Below are 23,996 nucleotides of genomic sequence, written 5' to 3'. Positions count from 1 at the left end.
TACCGCATGGAGAAAGTGGATAGAGGAAAGTTTCTCTCTCTCATAGCACTAGAACTTGAGGACATGCAGTGATGCTGGATGATTCAGGACAGAGAAAATAAAGTAGTTCTTCACACAGCACAGAATTAAACCATGGAACTCCCTGCCACAGGATGGTCTTGGTGGCTTTAAAAGAGGATTAGACAAATTCATGGAGGGCTTTTGAGGGCTGCTAGCCCTGATGTCTGTGCTCTGCTTCCACAGTTGGAGGCAGCGATGCTTCTGAAGGCCGGTTTCTGGAAACCACAGGAGGGGAGAGGGCTCTTGTGTTCGAATCCTGATTACGGGCTTCGCTTTAGGCCACCTGGTTGGCCACTGTGAGAACAGGAGGCTGGACTAGATGGGCCATTGACCTGATCCAGCAGCCGAGCTCTTATGCTTCAATGAGGCTCATGGAGGTGGGAGACAGAATCCACAGACTGCTCAGCACCCTGTGACAGAAGGATGTGGGCTGTGTCTTCCTTTCCTAGCCTCGCCCTCTGGGTCCCATAGGGGCTGGCAGCTGAGACTCAGGAGCAGAAAAGTTTGAATAGATGTGACCTTTTCAGTCACGTTCCTCTGCTTACGCCCTTTTCCAGGCCGAAAAGATAAAGAAGAAGCGCAACACTCTCTTTGGGACATTCCACGTTGCCCACAGCTCGTCCCTGGACGACGTGGATCATAAAATCCTGACGGCCAAGTGAGTTTGCTGTGTGCGTGGGCAGCTTCTGTCCGCTCTGCCCCCTCCGCAAGACCCACATCCTAGGAAGCTGCTGCGCAGGTTTGGAGGCCAGAAGCCGGGAGCCTTCAGCTGTGCCGGAGGCAGATGACCCCCCATTCTGTTCTGCGGAAGCAAGAGCGCTTTGCGGAGGAGGAAGGGCCTAGCCGCCCATCCGCTCCGCAGGCTAAAGATGTTCTGTGGTGCAGGCGCATCGCCCTCTGCTTCGCCACTTTTTGTCTGGAGATGCTGCCAGAGATTGCATCTGGGGCCTGTTGCATGCCAAGCAGACACTCAGCCACTCAGCTCTGCTCCTTCCGTGGTTGGGGTTTGTGGAACTGTAGAGTTGGGGGCACCCCAGAGGCCATCCAGACCAACCCCCTGCAAGGCACCTCAGGCCTTTGTCTCTCCGCTCCCTCCAGCCCTGCTTGTTTCCTTTCCTTCCCCCCCCCCCCCCCGGTAATATGTGTTTATTTCTTTTCACAAGTACACATTTATAACAAAATTGTTTAATAACCATTCACTGAGATTCTCTGAATCTCCAGACTGACTTCCCTCCATCCCCTACATGGGTCCTTGTACCAATATTTACAACTACATGTCAGTCCATTCTCCATAGTTTTTGTAGTCATACCTCGGGTTACAGACGCTTCAGGTTGCGTTTTTTCAGGTTACAGACGCGGCGAAACCCGGAAGTACCAGAACAGGTTACTTCTGGGTTTCGGCAGTCGCGCATGCGCAGAAGCGCTAAATCAACCTGCGCAGGCGCGGCGCTGTAGGTTGCGAACATGTCTCCCGCACAGATCACGTTCACAACCCGAGCGTCCACTGTATTCCCAAATTGTCCATAATTTTCGTTACATTACAAGTGGGTCTTATAGCCCAGCTAAAGTTTTAATTTGTTTACAATGGTCTCCTAGGTAAATTATACATTTTTCCCATTCTTTTTTAAAGTCCTTGTCTTCTTGATTCCTGAGTCTGCCAGTTAGTTTTGCCTTTTTGGCATATTCCATCAGCTTGGCTTGGCTAATAACATCCATGCAGCTGTTGTCGCATACATGAAAAGTCTTTTCTGATCTATTGGGATCTCAGCACCTAGAATTCCTAATAGAAACGCTTCTGGTTTTTTAACAAAAGTTATTTTAAATGTTTTTTTCAACTCATTATACACCATTTCCCAAAATGATTCTGTTACCTTACATGGCCACTGCATATGGTAAAAGGTACCTTCCTTTTCTTTACCCTCCCAGCAGGTATTTGAACTTGTTCTATACATTTTAGATAACTTAGTAGAGGTCAAATACCACCGGTGCGTCATTTTCATAGAAGCTCGTTCCCTTCTCCACCCCGCAGGCAAGCCCTGAGCGAGGTGACGGCGGCCCTGCGGGAGCGGCTCCACCGCTGGCAACAGATAGAGATGCTCTGCGGCTTCCAGATCGTGGTCAACCCGGGCATCCACACCTTGGTGTCTGTCCTCAACATCGACCCCTCGTGGATGGGAAGCTGCACACGGCCAAACACCTCGCACTTCATCATGACTGACGATGTGGACGACCTGGATGAGGAAATCGTATCCCCCATGTCCATGCAGTGTAGGTCTCCCTGGGGAGCGGGGGGGGGGGGGTGAGGAGCTTCACAGCCAAGGAAAGCAAGGGAGCCCTCACCTGTTAGAGGACTCTAGGCTAGCAGTGATTCTCAAACTTGGGTCTCCAGTTGCTTGTTGGACTACAACGCCCATCATCCTTTGCTAGCAGGACCTCTGGGTCACGGATGATGGGAGTTGTAGTCCAACAGCAGCTGGAGACCCAGGTTTGAGAGACGCCAGCTAGGGGATGGTTCACTTTCACACAGTCCTCCCGGTACAGAGGTTCCCAAAACTTTTCTTCTGTTTTTATTATTATTTATTGAATTTATATACCACCTTATACCTGGAGGTCTCGGGGAGGTTCACAGAACAAAATCAAAATATAAAACCACAAAATATATAATCGAAATAAAAACAGCAACCCAATAGCCCCTTCCCCCTCTCTCTGTTCCATCAACTTGTCCCCAGTGCCACCCATTCCGCCCGGTATAAAAGCGTTATTTGGAATAGCGGTTTGCACAACCCCTAAGGAAGATAATCACATGGTAAAATTGAAGGTGGTAACCATGAATTGCACAATTATTTGCAGCCCATGAAACTATTTCATTCAACTGATTCAACAAAATGGATGGGCTTGATCCGGGCATGCCAGCTTTTCACGATAGTGATTTGCACCTCCGTTGTCCCCCTGCCACCCCCTTAGCGCTCCCCTTCCCCGGTGAGCGCACTGCCCCACCCCCACTTTGGGAACCTCTGGACCAGAGCCCCCTCCCCATATCGCCTTTCTGACACAGGAAGCAAATTCTACATGGAGGGAAGTGGGAAGCGCCTGGTGCGCACGCATGCTTTAAGAGCCGGGGTTCCTCCCCTCCCCACCTCTGCATTAAAGTGGGGCGGTGGTGGGGAGGAGGAGGAGAGCGTAGCCCTGGGGCTACAGAATGCCACCGGCTCCCATTGCGTAGCTTCAAGACAGCTGGACTCAAGCAGGGCTTGGTAAGGCTCAGCTCAAGGGTGCTGTTCCTTTGAGCATGCGCAGAGCGCTTCCCAAGCTCAGCCAGGCACCTGCAGTCTGGGGCTCAGGGGTTTCTGAGCAGAGGTTTGAACACCAGCGTTTTGCTCTTCTGAAGCACCCCTGACTCACGATGGCCTAAGACAGGAACGCCTGGCTTGCCTCTGCCCTGCATTTCCCCAATACTGGGAGGAGTGTGGGGTGGGTGGGAATTTGCTGCTGTGCTTCAAGGGACCCCGAGGGTCATCCAGCCCACCCCCTGGCAATTCGGGAATCCCATAGAATAGACTGGAACCTGCTCACCCTGGGCAGGGAAGGTGAGGACAGAGCGGTTGCTGGGGGTGTCAGGTGGGGGCAGACGTGGGGAAGGCAAGCCTGGGGGTGGTGAGTGGGCACAGAGCCACAGAGTGGGAATGGGACCCCATTGGGTCATCTAGCCGAACCCCGACAATGGGGTGCAGAGCGGTGGTCTAGGTTTGGCAGGATTGGGGGGGAGGGCAGAGCAGGGTCCTTTGCTTGCCGATCAGAAATGCCGATGTGAGGTGTGATGTTTCTCCCCACCAATGACGCCCCCCCCCTTTCTCTCTCCCCCACCGGCCTCCCTGCCCTCCTCCCGGTTGGCTAATGCCAGACGCAGCCTTGCTCTTGGGGCACAGGTTCAGCGACCGCTCATCCCTCTCCTCGGAGGACCAGTCCTGGAAATACCCCGGTTTGAGGATTATTATCTTGGATTCTCTTTCCACCCTCTGAACTAAACGCAAAGGGCAGGAAGGCGGGACCCTCCTGCTCACACAATGGCACCAGCAGCCTCTCTGAGCACAGAAGCTAATTCTCACCTCATCCTTTCTTCCTTCATCTCTAGCCAAAAAAGTGCACACACAAAAGCCCCCCAAAGCTGGCATCTTTACTAACACCTTCCCTGGGGGCAGGGCCTGCTGGGACCTAGAATCACCCCCAAGCAGAGAGGAAAGCAGGGCAGGAGGGACTCGGGGGTCACCTGGACTCTGTGCCCTGAATGTTCCTGTCCACAGTCAGAGGCAGCGATGCTTCTGGATCCCAGCTGCTGGAAACCACAGGATGGGGAGGGCTCTGGTGCTCAGATCCTGCTTGCAGGTTTCCCATAATGGGTCTCTGTTTGGTCACTGTGAGAAGAGGAGGCTGGACAAATGGGCCATTGGCCTGATATAGCAGGTGATTCTTAGGTTCTTGCGTTTCGAAAGACCTTCCAGGCTGAAACCTGCAGTTACTGGAGGATGCTTTCTGGCAAGAAACAAGAAGACAGAGCAACCTGCCCCCTCCCCCTGCCTCTGTGGGCAAAGATTCATTGCCTGCCCCCCCCCCCCCGAGCCTCTGGAATATTAGAATTGTAGAGTTTGAAGGAAGCCCAAAGGTCATCTAGTCCAACCCCCTGCAGTTCAGGAATCACTTCAACTGCTTCCTGGTTCTTCAGATCCCAGCAGGGCCCCCCTTGCTCATCGGCTTCCCGCTCCATGCGCCTCTTAACCCCTCTGACGTTGCTGCTTTCTTTGCATGCCCCTCCAGTGCCCAGGCACCCTCCACCCCTGGAACCCAGAAGGCACCTCTGTGCCAACCTCCCATGGTGCCCCGTCAGGAGTTATGCGCGGGTGCTGTGAAGCCTTGGAGGTCCGGGGGCCTCGTCCTGGATTCCCAGGCTTGAGTCCGCCAGGCTCCTTCGCTCGCTTCTCATCCGTTAGCAGGGCTGCATTTGAGAGAAGAATCCGGAGAGGGCAAGAGGAGGGAGATGCTTATAAGAATCCCCCAAAGAAGATAGCGAAGACCCTCTATAGGGCAGCAAGCAACTTAGGTGACCCCCATAGATGCCTCTCGACTACTTTGATTGACAAAACTGCTCCTCTTAGGGTGCCACGTCAACCCCATTCCACATTGTGCAAAAACAATATTTTGGTGCGACGGCACCTATACACTTATGAACCTGTTATTGACATCTGTCAGATGCCTTCCCTGCACTCTTTGGCTTAGACAAGCCTGCTGCTGCAAGTTTTACTCTATTTCCACTTTTTTTAAGTCTTAGGTTGCTGCGCTCAGTTTTTTCTTACAGATGATTTCATGGTTTTATTTTTCCCCCTACGTTGCTTTGAGCTTTCTCCTTCCAGTCGAGCAGTGTGTAACTCTTACAAAACAAGCAAAACAAAAGGCACTGCAAGGAGGAGCTACCACAGCCATTTACTGGGGGCTCAGGGCGAGTGTGGAGCTCCTTCACTTCCCTGGGGGAGCAATTGGCAGTGGGCAGGGACAGGGTGCAAAAGCCGACAGCCAGCAAACTCTCCTGTCTCCCTTGAGCTGCTCGCCCTCCTAATCCTCTGTCTCTCTCCCGGTTTAGCGCCCTCCATGTCCAGCGGCGTCCGCCAGCGCCTCGTCGACCCGCAGCACTCCTTGGGATCGCAGAGGTTGGTAGAGAGTCACCAGGCCGCCGGCCAGGGTGAATCGGGGCCGCTGGTCCACTACCTGCCCGGCAGGGTCACTCTGCGCCGGATGCCCAGCTTGAGCGGCAGCCAGCCCTTCGCCTCCGACATCCACGGTGGAAGTGCGGCTGCCTGCTCTCCATCTTCTTCTTCCTCCTCCTCGCCGCCGTCTCCTCCTTCCTCCTCCTCCACGGGCCACTCGCCCTCCTCCGCTTCCGCCTGCCACGCCCTGCCCATCCTTTACCACCACACCACCTCCTCCTACATCCTCCAGGTGGACTCCCTGCCCAACCTGCCCCCTCCCGACGTCACCTCCGGGACGCGCTGCCGCGCCGAGAGCTATGGGTATTGTGCGGCTTCCTCCGGGAGTGGTGCTTGCCCTCTTGGCTTCCCCTCCGGGGCCCGGCCTGCCTTCCTAACCCAGCTTCCTACCTCCTTCCCTTGGCAGAAGCATGGGTGCCCGTGGCTGCCGTCTTGAGGCCTGCGCAGCCTGGTTTGGCGTGTCATTGGTCCTCTCGCCTGGTGGTGCTGGCCAGGGGGAAAAAAGGACGCTAACACAACTAACTGGCCAGCCACCTCCCTGCCTGACTTGGGCCGTCCTGTGATGCAGAGTGTGCTTTTGTTTGGTTTGCCTCCACTTCTCCCCGCTGCACAGAGTTAAATTGCTCCAAGAGGGCTCTTCGGTTTGAATCCTGCTTGCAGGTTCCCCATAACAGCCAGCCACTGTGAAAACAGGATGCTAGATTAGGCGGGCCATTCGCCTGATCCAGTGTGCTCTTCTGATGTTCTTAACCCTGCCTGGGTTTGTGTGTTGGTGTGTGTGTGTGTGTGTTTTGGACATCAGTAATTATGACTATTCTTATTAACCCCAGCCACTCTGGGCAGCCTCCAACACGTACAAAAACATATTAAGACATCAAACATGGAAAGCGTCCCTAAACAGGGCAGCCTTCAGATGTCTTCTAAAAGTCAGTTTATCTCCTGGACATCTGAAGGGAGGAGGGTGTTCCGCAGGGAGGGAGCCACTACCAACAAGGCCCTCTGCCTGGTTCCCTGTAACTTCGCTTCTTGCAGGGAGGGAACCGCCAGAAGGCCCTTGGCACTGGACCTCAGTGTCCTGGCTGGACAATGGGGGTGGAGATACTCCTTCAGGTATACTGGGCTGAAGCCGTTTAGGGCTTGAAAGGTAAACACCAACACTGAATTGTTCTGGAAGCCAATGTAGATCCTTTAGGACCAGTGTTCTATGGTCCCAGCGGCCATTCCCAGTCTCCACCAGTTTAGCTGCTGCATTCTGGATTAGTTGTAGTTTCTGGGTCACCTTCAAAGGTAGCCCCACGTAGAGCGCATTGCAGTTGTCCAAGCGGGAGATAACCAATCTGGAGAGAGAGTGCGCGGTCACACATTTTAAAATCCGGGTTCCTCACGCCCTGCTTTTTTCCCTTGTCTCTCTCTCCCCCACCGCCAGAGATTTATCGCACTCTGACTCGGATTCCTCCATCCCTCACCTGAGCAACAGCCAGCGCACGTCCAGCTCGGCCCCCCGGCTGCCTGCCCGGCCAGCGCTGCTCAACAAGTCGGAGGAAGCGGCAGTGGCGGCCGCCTGCGGCTACAGCAACCGGCCGGCGGAGGCGTCCTCTCTGCCGGAGCCCTTCCCCGAGAGCCCCATCCTCATGAAGAAGGCCGTGATGCTGAACCACGGCCTGGAGAAGTCTTCCAGCCTGGGGGAGATCAGCCACGCGGCCGGGGCAGGGCCCCCCTCCCGCCAGGCCCACTCCGACTCCTCCCGCTCCCACAGCCCCAGCTCCACCGAGCCCGACACGCCCTCCCCCACCTCCGACCCCCGGCTCAACAGCCAGGGCAAGGCGGGCAACAGCCGCATCCCCCACCTGGCCTCCAAGAAGAGCGCGGCCGGCGGGGAGGAAGACAGCGGCTCCACGGGGGAAGAGACCGACTCCTCGGGGCAGGGCAAGAAGAAGTTCCCCCTGAAGATCTTCAAGAAGCCCAAGAAATAAGTCCGGGCCGGGGGGGTTGGCAAGGAGGGAACCCCCCAGCCAAACACCCACGCTGGGACGGAGCAGGAGGCGAGGGGAGGGGGAGAACCTTGAGGAGGGGGGGCAAGAGCACCCACCCACCCACCTCTCCTCCTCCTCCCCCAGGATCCCTCTGCTCTCTGGGTGGGGGATCTGCTGGTGGAACACCCCTATTTATTTTGTGACGTCGGCCTGGCCGCGCCGGAGGTGGTGGTGGGGGGTCCCTTGCTTTTGGCTGCGCATGGCTTCAGACGAGCTCTCCCTCCTAGCCCTCTCGCCACCGCCACACCGTGTGACACTGGATCCGTTCACCCCCTGTGCCCCCCTTTATTTGCTGCTTCCCCTGCGCACCACAGCAGCCCCAAGGAGGCTGAGTGGCCCACTCCACAGGGAGGGAGAGGATTTTGCAAGGGGGTTGTTGCTGGGGAGGGTGGGGTGGTGCTTCCCTTGCTTGTCCTAACCCCCATATGTGGGTTTACCTTAGGGACTAGCCCCTTTGCCTCAAGTGAAGCAAAGAAGGGGCAGGAAGAGGGCAGGCCAGGGCTGCTGGGAGGAGTGGGGAGTGCAGAGGCCCACTGGGGCGGAAGCCTGTTTTTTTAGATCCCTTTGTGAACAACAGCTGTTCGTTGCAGACAAAAAGGGGCAAGTTCAGCCCCCAGCTCTGAGGACAGGAGACCACAAAGCGGCCACTTGGCCCGAGAGCAGCAGGGGCTTTCCTTCTCCCCACACCTCCCCTCCAGTGGAAAGAGGCCTTGTCTTTCCTGCAAGTGGCGCTTGGCTTTGGGGCGGGGGTCCCTGCAGGAGCTGGGGGGCTTTCTTGTGTCTGCTTTCTGGCTCACAAATGAGCAGGAGGCTTTGCTGAGCCTAGAAGCCTTCTTCTGCAAGAGCTTCCCCACAACTCTACCTTTGGAGTTGCTGCCTGCCCCAGGACATCCCTGCTACAGCCAGGTCTTGCCCTATGCACGTGGGACGCAGGGAGACCAGAGCTGGCCTGCCTTCGGCTGGCTCAGCTTCTTGGCCACGCCAGGCGCCAAGCGGAGGAGACCCCCCTGCCCTCCTGGTTGCAGTCTGGGAGGTGGGCGGCTCGTATGGGGATGTGCGTGTGCGTGTGAGAGAGCTGCCTCCCATTCCCTCTCGCAGGCTCTGTTGTTTTTGCGCTTTGGAGCAAAGGTGGACAGGTTTGGGCCGCTGGTGGCCTCCTTCCGTGGCAGACACAGGTCCTCTTCCCCGACAGCAGCCTCCCCTCCAGAGCCATGCCTGCATGCCTTGCAAGGACAGAGGAAGGGCTTTGGGGAAAACTCAGAGACTTGATGGCCATGCTGGCACCGCTTTGAGCTTCCTGCTTTTGCTTCTCCCCCATCTCCAAGCCCCTGCGCCATCCGGGCCTTCCTCTGCCAGCTTGACAATGTCCCAGTCTGGTGAGGAAGGCGAGAGACCGGGCACTTACAGGGAGGGGGGGCTGGGATCGGCTCAAGCAGAGGATGGGGCGACTCCACCCCCCAAGTTCCACCATCCAAGGCCATGAAGACCAGAGGCCCAGGCCAGCTTGAAAACCCAGAAGGATCGTGGTGCTACCCTTGCCATGCACCAGAGGAGCCACGACGAGCGCCAAGGAAAGCAGCCTTCACATCATCATCTTCCTCCATGAGGTCCTGTCTGGCTGCCAGCTTCTGCCCTGGGCAGCGATGGGCACCAGGAGAGCGTCCCGTTCCCCCCAGCGCCAGGCCACCCTGCTCTGCACCTGCCAAGCCTTGATCTTATTTAATGGCCATTTCATAAAACTGTTTTCAATCCAATAAAAGCATGTAGATTATTTTAAGGCGGCTGTGTGGCTTCGGTGCCTTTGGCAGAGGGAGGGGGCAGGCAGGAAGTGGCGGTTGGGCAAGAAGGAAGGGTTTGCTTTGGGCGGCATTGCAACACGGCCTTGGCTGAGAGGAAGAGCCTGAGGGGCAATTTCCTAGAGTTGGAAGGGACCACAAGGGACATCTAATGCAACCCCCTGCAATGCAGGAATTATTATTTTTACATTCATTTATACCCCACCTTTTCCCTGATAAGGACTTGGCGGCTCACAGCTGAAGGATCCCTGTCAGATGGTCGTCTGATCTCTGCTTAAAAGCCTCCAAGGAAGTCCCGTTCCACTGCTGGACAACTCTTGCCGACGGAGGGGAGGGGGGCGCACCAAGAAGGGCCTCAGAGGATGAGCTCAGGATCTGGGTCAGTTCATGTGGGGAGAGGCAGTCCTCGAGGTATTTTGCCCCTGAGCTTTGAATTGGGCCCGGAAACAGATTGGTAGCCAGTGCAGCCAGTCCAGGATTGGCGTCCCAGCCTCGAACCGCCTTGCCCCAGGGAGCAGCCTAGCCACCAAATTCTACATCAGCAGACATTTCCTCACTGTCTTCAGGGTCAGCCCTTTGCTATAGCATTGCAATAACAATTTATGCACACACTGTGAGTTGTGGATTATGTGTTTGCACCCTAATGCCTATCCTGGGCTGCCTTTGGCTCAGTTCCCAAGGGAGAGAAAAAAATTCAACTGCACCAAGGCACTTGGAAGAGATCAAACCATTTATTTAGGGGGAAATCTTCAATTTCCCCTGGAAGGGTGGGGGGAGCTCTGCTTCCACATCTGGTCTTCGCAGGGGCTGCATCTTCCAAACCTTTCCCTCCCAATGCCCTGCCCCACACTTCCGCCAACCAAAGCCCCACACAGTTAGAACCCCCTCCCTACTCGTCCTGACATTGGCACCCACAGATCTGAAGAGAGAGAAACAGGAATACAACAGAGCAATGGAACGCAGAGACTGGGGGCAAGGGATTCCTGAACAGGAGGACCAGTGGCGGGGAAGGGGCTCAAGGAGGGAGAGACCCAACTGCTGCACCTTCCAGAGCATTAATATCAGGGCAGGGCTAGGGGACCCCTCCAGCTCCCATCTGCCCCAGGCAGCATTGCCACTGGTCAGTGCTGATGCAGGTTGAGCCCCACATCCCATAGGAGAGCTAGTCCTTATCCAGGGGATCGGGTCCTTCCCTACACCGGCTTGAGCTCGGTTAGTTCGTTGGCTTCGCACTTGGCACCTAGCAGGGACTCTGCCAAACTTGGATGTCTAAAAAGAGACGGACAAACGCCTGGTACAAACCCCAGCCCTCCACTGGCCATCTGCTTGGGCCACTTCAGCAATGGGGGCGAGAGGAGGGAAGAGGGAGCAAGGAAGAATGACCCAGGTGGGGCGCAAGGGAGGAAGCAGCCCAGAGTTTTCCTGCTGCTCTGCAGCAGACAATGTCCTGCTTGTTTTCTTCCTGGCTGGAGAGTCAGGTGTGCAAATGAGAGAGAGAGAGGAACGCTTTGCCAGTCCAGAAAAACTGGCTGGGACCCGGCCTCTCGAGTGAGTGGCACCTCCTTGGCAAGCCATCCGTTGAGTTGGAGGAGCTCTTGGAGACAGCAATAGCCTGCCGCGTTCGTGAGCCCAGCAGGGCTGGCAGGTGGCAGCGACGTTGCCACGGCAGGGTCTGGAAGAGTCCTGCCAGCCCTTGGCCACCTCCCTGTTACGTAGGGAAATGAGCTCTGAAGCCCTAGGCAGGCCTTGCAATGGAGAGATTGGCCCCCGACTCAGACTCTCCTTGGCAAACAGCAGCAGGGCTTCCCCAACGCCATGATGGGGACGTCTACAAGGAAGCTGAGATGGGCGGTTGCTGTTGGCGAAGGCGGACAACCGCTGCTCCGTTCACCCACAGATTGATGCTTCGTCGCCATGCGGCGGCTGCCAGCCCCCTGCAAAGTCGTTGTCCGTCAGGTTCACCGTGTAGGGGACATCGATGATCTCGTGAGACGCATCCCGGCTGCTGGCAGTGCGCCAGGAGTTCAGAGGGCGGATGGCTTTCCTGAAACGCTGGGAGAGCAGCAGAGAAAAAGGCCATGAGCTTCTGAGTTCAGCTTTGAACCCCCAACCTTGCATCTTAAATTAAAAGAAGCCTGGTAGGGTTGGGAAGACCCTCCTATGGAACCCTGGAGGGATGCTGCCACTCTGTGTGGGTCAGGGATCACCAACCTGGTGCCCCCCTCCAGTCATTGGATTACAACCCCCATCAGCCATAGGCTGGCAGTTGGGGATAATGGGAGCTGGAATTGGAAGGTTCGGGAAAGATTAAAAAGTAGGTCCTTCTTCCTGCAGAGCAAAGAGCGTGCTTGAACTACGGAACTCCCTGCCACATGAGGCAGCAATGGCCACCAGCTTGGATGGCTTTAAAAAAAGGATTGGATGAATTCATGAATGAAGAGAGGGCAGTCGATGGCCACAGTGGCCACACTCTGCTTCTGAATACCACAGGGGGAGAGAGGGCTCATGCTCAGATCCGGATTTTTGGTTTCCCATTACGGGCACCTGGTTGGCCACTGTGAGAACAGGATCCTGGACTAGAGGAGCCATTGGCCTGATCTTACAGTCTTCATCCAGCAGCTTCCAGAGGGAAGTGTCTGCGCAGATGGATCAATGGCTGGTCACGGTAAAAGGTAGCTCCCTGTAGTCATTTGCCTGCTGCCTAAACTGGCTTTGAGACATTACCTGCCGTTTATCGTCTTGACTGTTTAAAGTGCTCCATTAATAATAATAATAATAATAGTAATAATAATAGTAATAATAATAATTTTAGAATGCTGTGTTACTTTTATTGTTGCTAGCCACTCTGAGCCCGGCTTTGGCTGGGGAGGGCAGGATATAAATAAAATTATTATTATTATTATTATTATTATTATTATTATTATTATTATTATTTTATATTTATACCCCGCCCTCCCCACGGCTAACAACAGTAAAATTACAGTAAAAACATAATAGGGGGAAAAGACCAATTTAAAATACAGGTTATAATGCAATTTAAAATGCAGTCTCATTTTAAAAGTAGCCCATGGATCAAAACTGTAAGGAGAGGGAAAACATAAGGGTCAGACTGAGTCCAAACCAAAGGCCAGGCAGAACAGCTCTGTCTTGCAGGCTCTGCGGAAAGATGTCAAGTCCCGCAGGGCCCTAGTCTCTTGTGACAGAGTGTTCCACCATGTCGGGGCCAGTATTGAAAAGGCCCTGGCCCTAGTTGAGACCAATCAAACCACCTTGCGACCTGGGACCTCCAAAATGTCATTTGTGGACCTTAAGGTCCTCCGCAGGGCAGACCAGGAGAGGCAGTCCCGTAGGTACGTGGGTCCTAAGCCGCATAGGGCTTTAAAGGTCAAAACGTCACCAGTCAAAACCAGGTGACATCAGATGACCCTGGGGGTCCCTTCGAACCCTGTGACCTTCAAGACAGGCCAGCTTGCCTAAGGCCCTCTGCTGAGCAGTGGCAGAGGTGGGGTTTTGAACCAGAGAACTGCGCAGCCCAGGGGCAGGAACTGTAGAATTGGACAAGTCCAGTGGTTCTCAACCTGTGGGTCCCCAGATGTTGTTGGACTACAACTCCCATCACCCCTGAGCTCTGGCCTTGCTAGCTAGGGGTGATGGGAGTTGTAGTCCAACAACATCTGGGGACCCACAGGTTGAGAAGGCTGCTCTAATCCAACCCCCTGCAATTCAGAAATCTCAGCTCAAGCATCCACGACAGAAGAAGAAGAAGAAGAAGAAGAAGAAGAAGAAGAAGAGTTTGGATTTGATACCCCGCTTTATCACTACCTCAAGGAGTCTCGAAGCGGCTAACAATCTCCTTTCCCTTCCTCCCCCACAACAAACACTCTGCGAGGTGAGTGGGGCTGAGAGACTTCAACGAAGTGTGACTGGCCCAAGGTCACCCAGCAGCTGCATGTGGAGGAGCGGAGACGCGAACCCGGTTCCCCAGATTGCAAGACTACCGCTCTTAACCACTACACCATCCTGTGTTTAAAAGCCTCCCAAGGAGTCCATAAATTCCTTGGGAATTCCGAAGCAGCAGAAAACAAGCTTGCTCCCTCTCTTCCACGTCAAGGCCCTGGAAGGTGTCTACATCACATCACCATTCAGCCTTCTGAACCATACTCACATCTGCCAGGGTCCCCGACTCCTTGAAGAGGGCGATGGCTGCCCATAGAGGGATCTGGATGCAGGTCACAACCCCCATGCAGATGCCCAGGGCCTCCCCCCAACGGGGATATTGGTAAGTGCCGTAATGCAAAGTCGTGCTGGACAGATCCAGGAAGATGTAGAAGAGGATGAACTGTGGGGAGGGAGAAGGAAACACAAGCAATCGTTGGAGGATTCTGGGAGTTTCAGAAAGGGGCAGTCGTCATGCGTGAGCCTTCCCACCTCCTGTGTGAAAGGAGCAGAATGGTTTTCTTGCTATTCTGGCAGCAAGCAATATTGTTTATTTATTTCTTTATTCATACATACATACCCCACCCATCTGGCTGAGTTTCCCCAGCCTCTCTGGGCAGCTCCCAATCGAGTGTTAAAAAAATACGGCATTAAACATTAAAAACTTCCCTAAACAGGGCTGCCTTCAGATGTCTTCTAAAAGTCAGATAGTTGTTTATTTCCTTGACATCTGATGGGAGACCATTCCAAAGAGCAGGCGCCACCACCAAGAAGGCCCTCTGCCTGGTTCCCTGTAACCTCACTTCTCACAGAGAGGGAACTGCCAGAAGGCCCTGGGATCTGGCCCTCAGTGTCCGGGCAGAACAATGAGGGTGGAGATGCTCCTTCAGGTCTACTGGACCGAGGCCATTTAGGGCTTTAAAGGTCAGCACCAATACTTTGAATTGTGCTCAGAAACATACAGGGAGCCAAAGGACCGGTATTATGAGGTCAGAGACCACAGTGATGGCCGTGAAAGGCCTATAAACAATGGAGAAATTTGCTCTCCCTAAGTCTTCCAATATCACGATGGCATTACAGTCATACCTCATGTTAAGTTTGCTTCACGTTACATTCTTTCAGGTTACGTCCCGTGGCGACCCGGAAGTACCAGAAAGGGTTAATTCCGGGATTTGCTGCTCGCACATGTGCACAAGTGCTAGATTGCACTTCGCACATGCGCACAAGCACCAAACCGCGCCACGCACCTGCGCAGATACGGCGCTTCAGGTTGCGCTCTTTTCATGTTGCGAATGGGCCTCCGGAACGGATCCCATTCACAACCAGAGGTACTACTGTATGCCAAAGAAGAAAAAGAAGAAGAGTTTGGATTTGATATCCCGCTTTATCATTACCCAAAGGAGTCTCAAAGCGGCTCACAATCTCCTTTCCCTTCCTCCCCCACAACAAATACTCTATGAGTCCAGTCCAGGTCGCAAAAATCCAGGTTCAGAAAAGGAAAGCCAAAATGATCAAAATGAACGCTCGGCTTTCACCACCCAGTTATTTAAATCGAGATGAACCGTGGCAGGAAGCTGATAAAAAATCTCTGCCCGGCTCCCACCCAAGCGGAAGGGTGGGGGGCGACTTACCAGCAAGAGCCCTGGCGTGAAGACCACCCAGCAGGCCTTGAAGTACAGCACCAGCTGGCTGCACCAGGGAGGGCAGCGGCAGATCATGTCCACGATGTCTTGGCAGAACTTGTTGATGCCTGCGTGGTTGGGGAGAAAACGACGAAAGGAGGTTAGCAAGTGGGAGGCAGCGTGGCAGACACACACACACACACCCCTGGCCACCCCACCCTCATGGGATACCTCTCCATGGTTTACTGTATTTTGCCGTGTATTGCACAAGGGTTTTTGACCCAAAAACCATGTGAAAAAACGGGGGTCGTCCAATACAAGGATAGTGGGATGGGGAGGGTGGAGAAGCGGTGCGCCGCCAGCCAGCTCATTGGCGGGAGTGCAAATTCCCCGCATGGTGGGTGCTCCCTGGATCAGTTCCTGCGCAGCGGCATCAGAGAAGGTTGTGCTCCCGGGAGGGCAACTTCCCCCAATGCCGTTGCGCGGGGGAAACGATCTAGGGAGTGTTTCCTGCCCGGGGGGAGAGGCTCAACAACTTTGGCCATCTCCCCTCATTTCCCTAAAATTTAGTCCCCCAAAATAGGGGGGGGGTCTTATACAAGGGGGCGTCATATAGACGGAAAAATACGGTGATATGGGTGAGCCGCATCATGGAGTTGCACTTCTCAAGGCAGCCATCCCCTTCTCTGGCTGGGCCACCGTGAAAGGAGGAGGTGGGCTTCTTCTGACGTGGCTTTGGCGTCTCTCTCCAAACAGGCCATGAGGGCTGGCCAGTGGTTCCTCCTGGCTTACTGATGGAGGTTTGTTTTACGTTCACATGTGGTTCCCATACCTGGGGGGGGGGGGATGCAGTTTGCATGGCCTGTTAATAATAATAATATTTTTTATACCCCGCCCATTATTATAAAATAATAATAATTTATTATTTATACCCTGTATGTTATTTATATGGCTTCCAACAGAATATTAAAATACAGTAATCCATCAAACATTAAAAGCTTCCCTAAACAGGGCTGCCTTCAGATGTCTTCTAAAAGTCTGGTAGTTGTTGTTCTCTTTGACATCTGGTGGGAGGGCATTCCACAGGGCAGGAGCCACTACCGAGAAGGCCCTCTGCCTGGTTCCCTGTAATGGGATCATTCCATACAGACCCATTTTTCATTTTCGTGTGTAGCTAACGTGTTCTATATCATTTTAAAGACAATTTTCCAAAGTCCATTTTCCCAACAGGGCAGGCGCCACCTGGTTCCCTGCAACCTCACTTCTCGCAGCGAGGCAATCGCCAGAAGCCCTCGGAGCTGGACCTCAGTGTCCAGGTAGAATGATGGGGGTGGAGATACTCCTTCAGGTATATTGTTAGGGCCTGTTAATAGAACCGCTGCGAGAAGCCAAGTTACAGGGAACCAGGCAGAGGGCCTTCTCGGTGGTGGCGCCCGCCCTGTGGAACACCCTCCCACCAGATGTCAAAGAGAACAACAACTACCAGACTTTAGACATCTGAAGGCAGCCCTGTTTAGGGAAGCTTTTAATGTTTGATGGAAGGTGGCACAGTGGGATTCAAAAAGGGAGCAATTAGTTGCACATTTATTCGAAAAACAAATATATGCAAGGATAAGTATATGCTCTAATCTAGTCTTGGAGCCAAAATATGCATTCTCAGTAATGAAAAGGAAGGATCCCTGACATGTGGCCATGCAACCTCTCTTTAAAAACCACTGAAGGGGATTCTGCCACCTTTCCAGAGAGTCCGCTCTGCTAGGGAACAGCTCTTGCCATCCGTTCATCCTAAGGCTTAGTCAGGATCTCCTTTCTTGACACTGGAATCCGTTCCTTTGGGTCCCACCCTCTGGAGCAGCAGAAAACAAGCTGGCTCCATCTTCCACACAAAAGATACCGTATTTTTCGCTCCATAAGATGCACCTGACCATAAGACGCACCCAGTTTTTAGAGGAGGAAAGTGGGAAAGCCCCATTTTTTTGCAGATCAGCTCACAGTTGTGCGGCTTCTTTTGCAAAGGGAAAAAATCCTGTTTTTATGGGGTTCAACTCACAGTTCTGCAGCTTCTTTAGGAAAGGAAAGGGAGCCCTTTCTACAGTTTCCAGACAGATAATCTAATCAGCCAGTCACATGTCGCTGGGGAAACAAACAGCCTCTTTGCAGAACATTAAAAAATGGAGGCCTGGGCAAGGGGCCGGAAAGGGAGGCAGCGATCGACCACACATTCGCTCCATAAGATGCACAAACATTTCCCCTTACTTTTTAGGAGGAAAAAAGTGCGTCTTATGGAGCGAAAAATACGGTACTTGAAGATGCTTGAAGATGGCTATCATCCCAGTAGCTCAATCTCTTCTTCTCCAGGCTAAACATCACCAACTCCTTCCACTGCTCCTCTTGAAGGCTGAGTTTAAGAGCCCTTTGGAGGGTGCAGGATGACAGAGAGAGGTGGAAATTGGCCTCAAAATCTTGCCATGTTCCTCAAAGCACTGACTGCCCTGTGGGCATCCAAATGCCTTTCTAGGCAATGCCTCAAGTTGGCAGTGCAGCAGGAGGAGAAAGGTTTGGAAGCCAGGAGAGCTCTGGAAGAAACAGACTGGGGTGGGGAGGCCTGCAAGACACTCACCATAGAAGAAGGTAACTCCGAGGCACATGAAGAGGGCGATGATGATGAGCCCAAAGCTGGTGCTGTAAGAGTCCATGAGGGTGAACCAGTAGATGCCACCCTGGGGAGGGAGGAAAAGCCACACACGTGAGAACGGAAAAAGAGCCTTGCTGCATCCAGGTAGTCCACTATCCCACTCCTCTTTCCAAGGTCCCTCCGGTGGCAGGGAGTTCCGCAGTTTAACTACGTAAAGGAGGACTTCAACAGGGCAAAGCCATTGTGCCCTGCAGCCATCTTGCGCTCGAATCCTTCTTGCCTGTTTCCCTTTGGGAATCTTGGTTGGCTGCTGTGGGAACAAGCTGTTGGACTGGATAATATAATAATTTTTTTTTTTAATACCCCGCCCTTCCTGGTTTAAAAACCGGGCACAGGGCGGCTAACGGCAAATATAAAACATTGATTAAAAATGCGACTTAAAAAACAGCATAAAATACAACATAAATAAATACAACAGCATAAAGACAACATCTCACAAAACATTTAATGCTCCATGTATATAGGCACCTTCTTAAAACTCTTGAACGGGTTAAAAATCAAAAGCACCCAATCAGTACGGTCCTTGGTGCTAGCCTAGTTTCACTGAAGCCTCCTCCAGAGACATGCGAATGGGCAATGCGAGTCCCCTCTCATTCACTAAAGTAAAGGCAAAGGGACCCCTGACCATTAGGTCCAGTCGTGGCCGACTCTGGGGTTGTGGCGCTCATCTCGCTTTATTGGCCGAGGGAGCCGGCATACAGCTTCAGGGTCATGTGGCCAGCAGGACTAAGCCGCTTCTGGTGAACCAGAGCAGCGCATGGAAACACCGTTTACCTTCCTGCCAGAGCGGTACCTATTTATCTACTCGCACTTTGACGTGCTTTCGAACTGCTAGGTTGGCAGGAGCAGAGACCGAGCAACGGGAGCTCACCCCGTTGCGGGGATTCGAACCGCTGACCTTCTGATCGGCAAGCCCTAGGCTCTGTGGTATAACCCACAGCGCCACCCGCGTGACTCTTAAATAACTCAGTCCCCCCCCCTCGGCCTGATCCTGCAGCCAGGCTCTTCTGGCGTTCTGCTTACCTCTGTGATTAGCAGGAGCCCCAGAAGGTAGAAGGCAAAGCAGAGAAGCCCCAGGAAGACAGCTTTGCGCCTCCAGTCGCGAAGCGAAGGGAACTCGTCCATCACGGCAGTCGTGATGCCTTCCATGTTCCCGAACTAGAAAGAGAAGCATTCACAGTTAGGGTGGGGGGGGGGAGACCAGCACCCACAGCGCCTCCCCACCCTCTATTTAGACCTACCTTCCTTCCATGGGTTACAATTTTACATGCACTTCCCTGCAAAATGAAACTGTGCAGAATGCACTGGTCCCATCCACTTGCACCATGCACCTTTTTGCCTTGGGCCTGCCAATCATCAGAACATGCCCCCCCCCAAAAAAAAATGCCCAGGAAGGATCTATGGAACTCCCTCCCACAAGACCACCAACCTAGGTGGCTTTAAGAGAGGATTGGACAAATTCATGGAGGAGGCGAGGACTCTTGATGGCTCCTAGCCAGAGGCAGCGACGCTTCTGAATCTCAGTTGCTGGAGACCCCAGGAAGCGAGACTTGCTCTGGTGCTCAGATCTGCCTGCAGGTTTCCCATAATGGGCATCTGTTTGGCCACGGGGAAACTAGTTGGGCCACTGGCCTGATCCAGCAGGCTCAGCTGGTGTTCTTATAGTAGGGTTGGCCATGTCTGAATGTCTCCCCACCCCAGTTATTGGACTGATGCCTTTAAAACTGTTGTTTCATCTGACATAGCCCAGTGGGTTCGAGCGTAGCGCCGATAACGCCAAGGTTGCAGGTTCCATCCCCGTCTGGGGCGGCTGCACATTCCTGCATTGCAGGAAGTTGGACTGGATTGATCCTTCCAACTTGGGAATTCTGTGATTCTAAGCGAGCGCCTGGCTTCTCTCGAAGAGTCCGGCCAGCCCTGGGCCTGCGGAAGGAGGGGCAACATCTGGAACTGACCAAGGTGTCCACTCCGAGGGTGAAGAGCATCAGGAAGAAGAGGATGGACCAGAAGGCCGACCCCGGCAGCAGAGCAAGGGCTTCTGGGTAGGCCACGAAAGCCAGACCTGGACCTGGGGAAGGATGGAAGGAAGGAGAGAGTTGGGGGCCAATAACCCAAATGTGTTTGGCAGCATCAATTGCAGGGCATGGAGGACGATACGATACAATACTCTTTATTGTCATTGTCCCATACAGAACAACGAAATTGAAAAAAATCTACATCAGACATTCAAATACCCACAAGCCTGCTATCCCAACCTGGTTAGCCCCCTAAAAACTCTGATACCCCATAATTAAATACAATATACTCCCATAGAGACTACCTTAAAGGTAAAGGGACCCCTGACCATTAGGTCCAGTCGTGGCCGACTCTGGGGTTGCGCACTCATCTCGCTTTAGTGGCTGAGGGAGCCAGCGTACAGCTTCCGGGTCATGTGGCCAGCAGGACTAAGCCGCTTCTGGCGAACCAGAGCAGCGCACGGAAACGCCGTTTGCCTTCCCGCCGGAGCGGTACCTATTTACCTACTTGCACTTTGACGTGCTTTCAAGCTGCTAGGTGGGCAGGAGCTGGGACCGAGCAACGGGAGCTAACCCCGTCGCAGGGATTCAAAGCGCCGACCTTATGATTGGCAAGTCCTAGGCTCTGTGGTTTAGACCACAGCGCCACCCGTGTCCCCCAGAGACTACCTTACACTGCGTTTAAAACCAAAATCGCCTTTGGATAGAAACTGTTTCTCAGGTGGCTAGTCCTAGTCTTTATAACCCTGTACCTTTCTTCCAGAAGGCAGAAGCTGAAAGAGATCATTTCCGGGGTGCGCACTATCCTGCGCTATCTCTGCAGCTTTCTTATGGCACCTGGAAGTGTAGATTTGACCCAAGGTGGGAAGAGTGCACCCAATTCTTCTCTCCGCAGTCTTTACAACCCTGGACAGCCTTGTTTTTTCCCTGACCGTGCAGCTCCCAAACCACACACACGAGGCCACACCTGAGACACCTAGGATTTACACCCTGGGTGCCACAGCCACGCTTGCCAAGGGGAAGCAGGGTGGACTGAGGAGTTCTGGGTTCGAATCCCACCTTGGTCCTGGACTTCCAAGCACAAGGCTTATTCAGAGAGGAGGTGAGGAAGTGACACATCCAAGTTCTCCTCTCCATCATTCCCTGCGAGATTGCCTCACCCCGCTTTGATTGGCAGGACGTAAGCCCCTCCCAAAACAGGCGAGGACCCGCCTCCTCCTCCTCCTGCCCCCCCTACCTGAATCTGCCACTTCCCCCACGGGGACCTTCTTCCGCCAAGCCATGTGGCCCAGGATGGAAAAGATGGCAAAGCCGGCGAAGAAACTGGTGCAGCAGTTGCCAATGGCGATGACCAGGGTGTCCCTGCAGGAAAAGACGTGGAGGGATGGAGGGAGCATTCGGTCCCTCAGTTAGCAGCAATTCCTGCATTTGCAGGGGGGTTGGACTAGATGACCCTTGGGGATCTCTTTCGACTCTGTAGTCCTAGGATTCTATTTGCTGAAGACACGCCTCTTTATCCTGGGCTTTGCCACCTGAGAGACGCATTTAGGACCCACTCTAGCTGCAATTGCAGTTTGTTTTGAACTGTTTTAACGTTGAATTTTATGTCATCATAGCCTGCCCAGCGACCTGGGCTGGGTAATATTATCTCACCCCTAACTCTAATAAGAATTTTATTTTCATAGATAGATAGATGGTAGATAGATAGATAGATAGATAGATAGATAGATAGATAGATAGATAGGTATCTCCTTCATGGATCACTGCCTTGTCATGGCGAAGGGGCTTGAACAACTCAGAGAAGCTATGAGCTATGCTGTGCATCCCAGTAGTGATGTATGGAAGTGAGAGCTGGACCCTAAAGAAGGCTGATTGCCGAATAATTGATGCTTTTGAATTCTGGTGCTGGAGGAGACTCTTGAGAGTCCCATGGACTGCAAGAAGATCCAACCTATCCATTCTGAAGGAAATCAGCCCTGAGTGCTCACTGGAAGGACAGATCCTGAAGCTGAGGCTCCAAGACTTTGGGCACCTCATGAGAAGAGAAGACTCCCTGGAAAAGACCCTGATGTTGGGAAAGATGGAGGACACAAGGAGAAGGGGACGACAGAGGACGAGATGGTGGGACAGTGTTCTTGAAGGTACCAGCATGAGTTTGACCAAACTGCGGGAGGCAGTGGAAGACAGGAGTGCCTGGCATGCTCTGGTCCAGGGGGTCACGAAGAGGCGGACACGACTAAACGACTAAACAACAACAACATCTATCTATCTATCTATCTATCTATCTATCTATCTATCTATCTATCATCTATCTATCTATCTATCATCTATCTATCTATCTATCTATCTATCTATCATTTCTCAACAAAGTGGGTTCAGAGCTGAGATTTATTTTATTTTCTGAATGTATTTTGTTCCTTTGGAGGCCTCGCAGCCTGACAGTCTCTTACCTGATCACATTGTTGTCAAACTTGTTGTAGGAAGCCATAGAAAGCAGCCCCCCAAAGCCAATGCCCAGAGAATAGAAGATTTGCGAGGCAGCATCGTTCCAGACCTGGGGTGGGGTGGAAATATATATTTTTTACCCAAGATTCACTTCCCACCCCTTCTATGGAGCGATTTGTGCAACGCCGATTCCTCAAGTTGCCACCCTTTTCATTTGTACTCATTAAAAGCCACGTGGAGCTGCAAAGAAGAGTGTCCCTGAGCATACATTCTTGGGAGAAGAAACAAGGCTGCCGGAACTGAACTGGGGCGACTGAGCTGTTATTCCTGTATTGCAGGGGTTGGACTAGATGCCCCTTGGGGACCCCTCTCCAGCTGTTCTGCACTATAGATCCAGCCAGCTGTGCCAGACGGGGCTGATGGGAGCTGTAATCCAAAACCTCTGGAGGGCGTCAGTTCGGCAAAGGCCAGATTAGAAACTCAAATTTTATAATTTATTTCATTACAGCCCCCTCTTCCTCCAAAGAGCTCCAAGTGGTGAATATGGTTCTCCCCATTTTATCATCACTGTTAGAATTCCTGCTCTGTGATTGCAGTCATGGGATTGTTGTCTATCGCATGACGGTGTATGTTTTGACTCCACAGAGTGGGAAGTGATGAAGACAGGATGTTTGTGTTCCTGTGTCCCGTGAAGGGGGACTCTTGTCCTTTGTTCTTTTTCTCTTTGCTGTCTGATGCTAGAGAGAGAGGGAGCCATGTTGCAGAGCTCCGTGTGGGTTTATATGTAAATAAAGTAGATTAGCCAAAATGCTGAGTTGCTGAGGTCTGTCACGTGCAAGATGCGCAAACTCTGCGGATCCCTAAGTGTGCCGATGTCGGTTGGCATCGGTCGCTGTGATGTTCGGGCAGAAAAAAGCTTATGAAGCTACCAAATGATCAACCAGGAGGGAGAGAACATGCCAGTTGGGCATGTGTCTCTGCCAGGGTCCTACTCGAGTGTAGGCCGAGCTCCTGACAATCACAACAACCCTGAGAGGTAGGTTCAGCGGAAAGAGGCAACAACTGGCCCAAGGCCATACCCACCGAGCTTCATGGCTGAGTAGGGATTTGAACCCTAGACTCACCCAGGCCTTTTCTGTGGTGGCCCCTTCCAGGGAGGCTCATTCGACCCGTTTAGGCACCAGGCAAAATGTTCCTCCGCAACCAGGCCTTGGGCAGATTAATATTCCACAGCCTTTTAAATGTGTTTGTAGCAGGGGGGACAATTGGTTTGTTCTTATTTTTTTAATATTGTTTTTATATTGTCATTTTATGTTATGAACCACCCTGAGAGTGAAGGATGATACAAATTTAGTAAATAATTAGAGTCCTACACTCTTAACCACTGTGCCAAACTGGAACTCTCTGTGAACACGAAAGTTGGATTATCCATGCTGCCTGTCCTGGACTCTGCATCACAGACATAAAATAAATAATAATAAAAATAATAATTTATTATTTATACCCCGCCCATCTGGCTGGGTTATCCCCAGCCACTCTGGGCAGCTCCCAACAGAATAAAGCAATAAAACATCAAACATTAAAAACTTCCTTAAACAGAGCTGCCTTCAGATGTCTTCTAAAATCAGATAGTTGTTT

At 52.8% G+C, this 23,996-nt stretch overlaps 2 protein-coding genes across 11 annotated transcripts in view; one reads left to right on the top strand and one right to left on the bottom strand.

Moving 5' to 3' along the window:
* STIM1 (stromal interaction molecule 1) overlaps positions 1-9,626 on the top strand; it is a 111,719-nt gene extending 102,093 nt beyond the window's left edge. For 5 of the 10 annotated variants that reach the window (XM_081001942.1, XM_081001943.1, XM_081001938.1 and 2 more), the window contains exons 10-14: positions 618-718; positions 2,090-2,328; positions 3,962-4,039; positions 5,693-6,119; positions 7,243-9,626. In XM_081001942.1, the coding sequence (XP_080858068.1) occupies positions 618-718; positions 2,090-2,328; positions 3,962-4,039; positions 5,693-6,119; positions 7,243-7,789 (1,392 nt within the window). In that variant the 3' untranslated portion in view covers positions 7,790-9,626. The remainder of the gene's footprint in view (positions 1-617; positions 719-2,089; positions 2,329-3,961; positions 4,040-5,692; positions 6,120-7,242) is intronic. The other 5 variants (XM_081001945.1, XM_081001946.1, XM_081001947.1 and 2 more) reach the window with 3 other exon arrangements.
* A 731-nt stretch (positions 9,627-10,357) lies between these two features.
* The window catches only part of LOC308475160 (sodium-dependent proline transporter-like), a 29,392-nt gene continuing 15,753 nt past the window's right edge, over positions 10,358-23,996 (bottom strand). Inside the window, exons 8-15 of the mRNA XM_081002126.1 lie at positions 22,364-22,467; positions 21,151-21,275; positions 19,854-19,966; positions 18,922-19,056; positions 17,824-17,923; positions 15,213-15,331; positions 13,811-13,984; positions 10,358-11,697 (exon numbers count right to left, since the gene is read on the bottom strand). Coding sequence (XP_080858252.1) covers positions 11,533-11,697; positions 13,811-13,984; positions 15,213-15,331; positions 17,824-17,923; positions 18,922-19,056; positions 19,854-19,966; positions 21,151-21,275; positions 22,364-22,467 — 1,035 coding nt within the window. The 3' untranslated portion in view covers positions 10,358-11,532. The remainder of the gene's footprint in view (positions 11,698-13,810; positions 13,985-15,212; positions 15,332-17,823; positions 17,924-18,921; positions 19,057-19,853; positions 19,967-21,150; positions 21,276-22,363; positions 22,468-23,996) is intronic.

This window comes from Podarcis pityusensis (assembly GCF_964106645.2).
Source record: "Podarcis pityusensis genome assembly, chromosome: 4".
Classification (NCBI taxonomy): domain Eukaryota; kingdom Metazoa; phylum Chordata; class Lepidosauria; order Squamata; family Lacertidae; genus Podarcis; species Podarcis pityusensis.
Note: the sequence above shows the minus strand (reverse complement) of the source record. Positions and strands in the feature narration are given on the sequence as shown.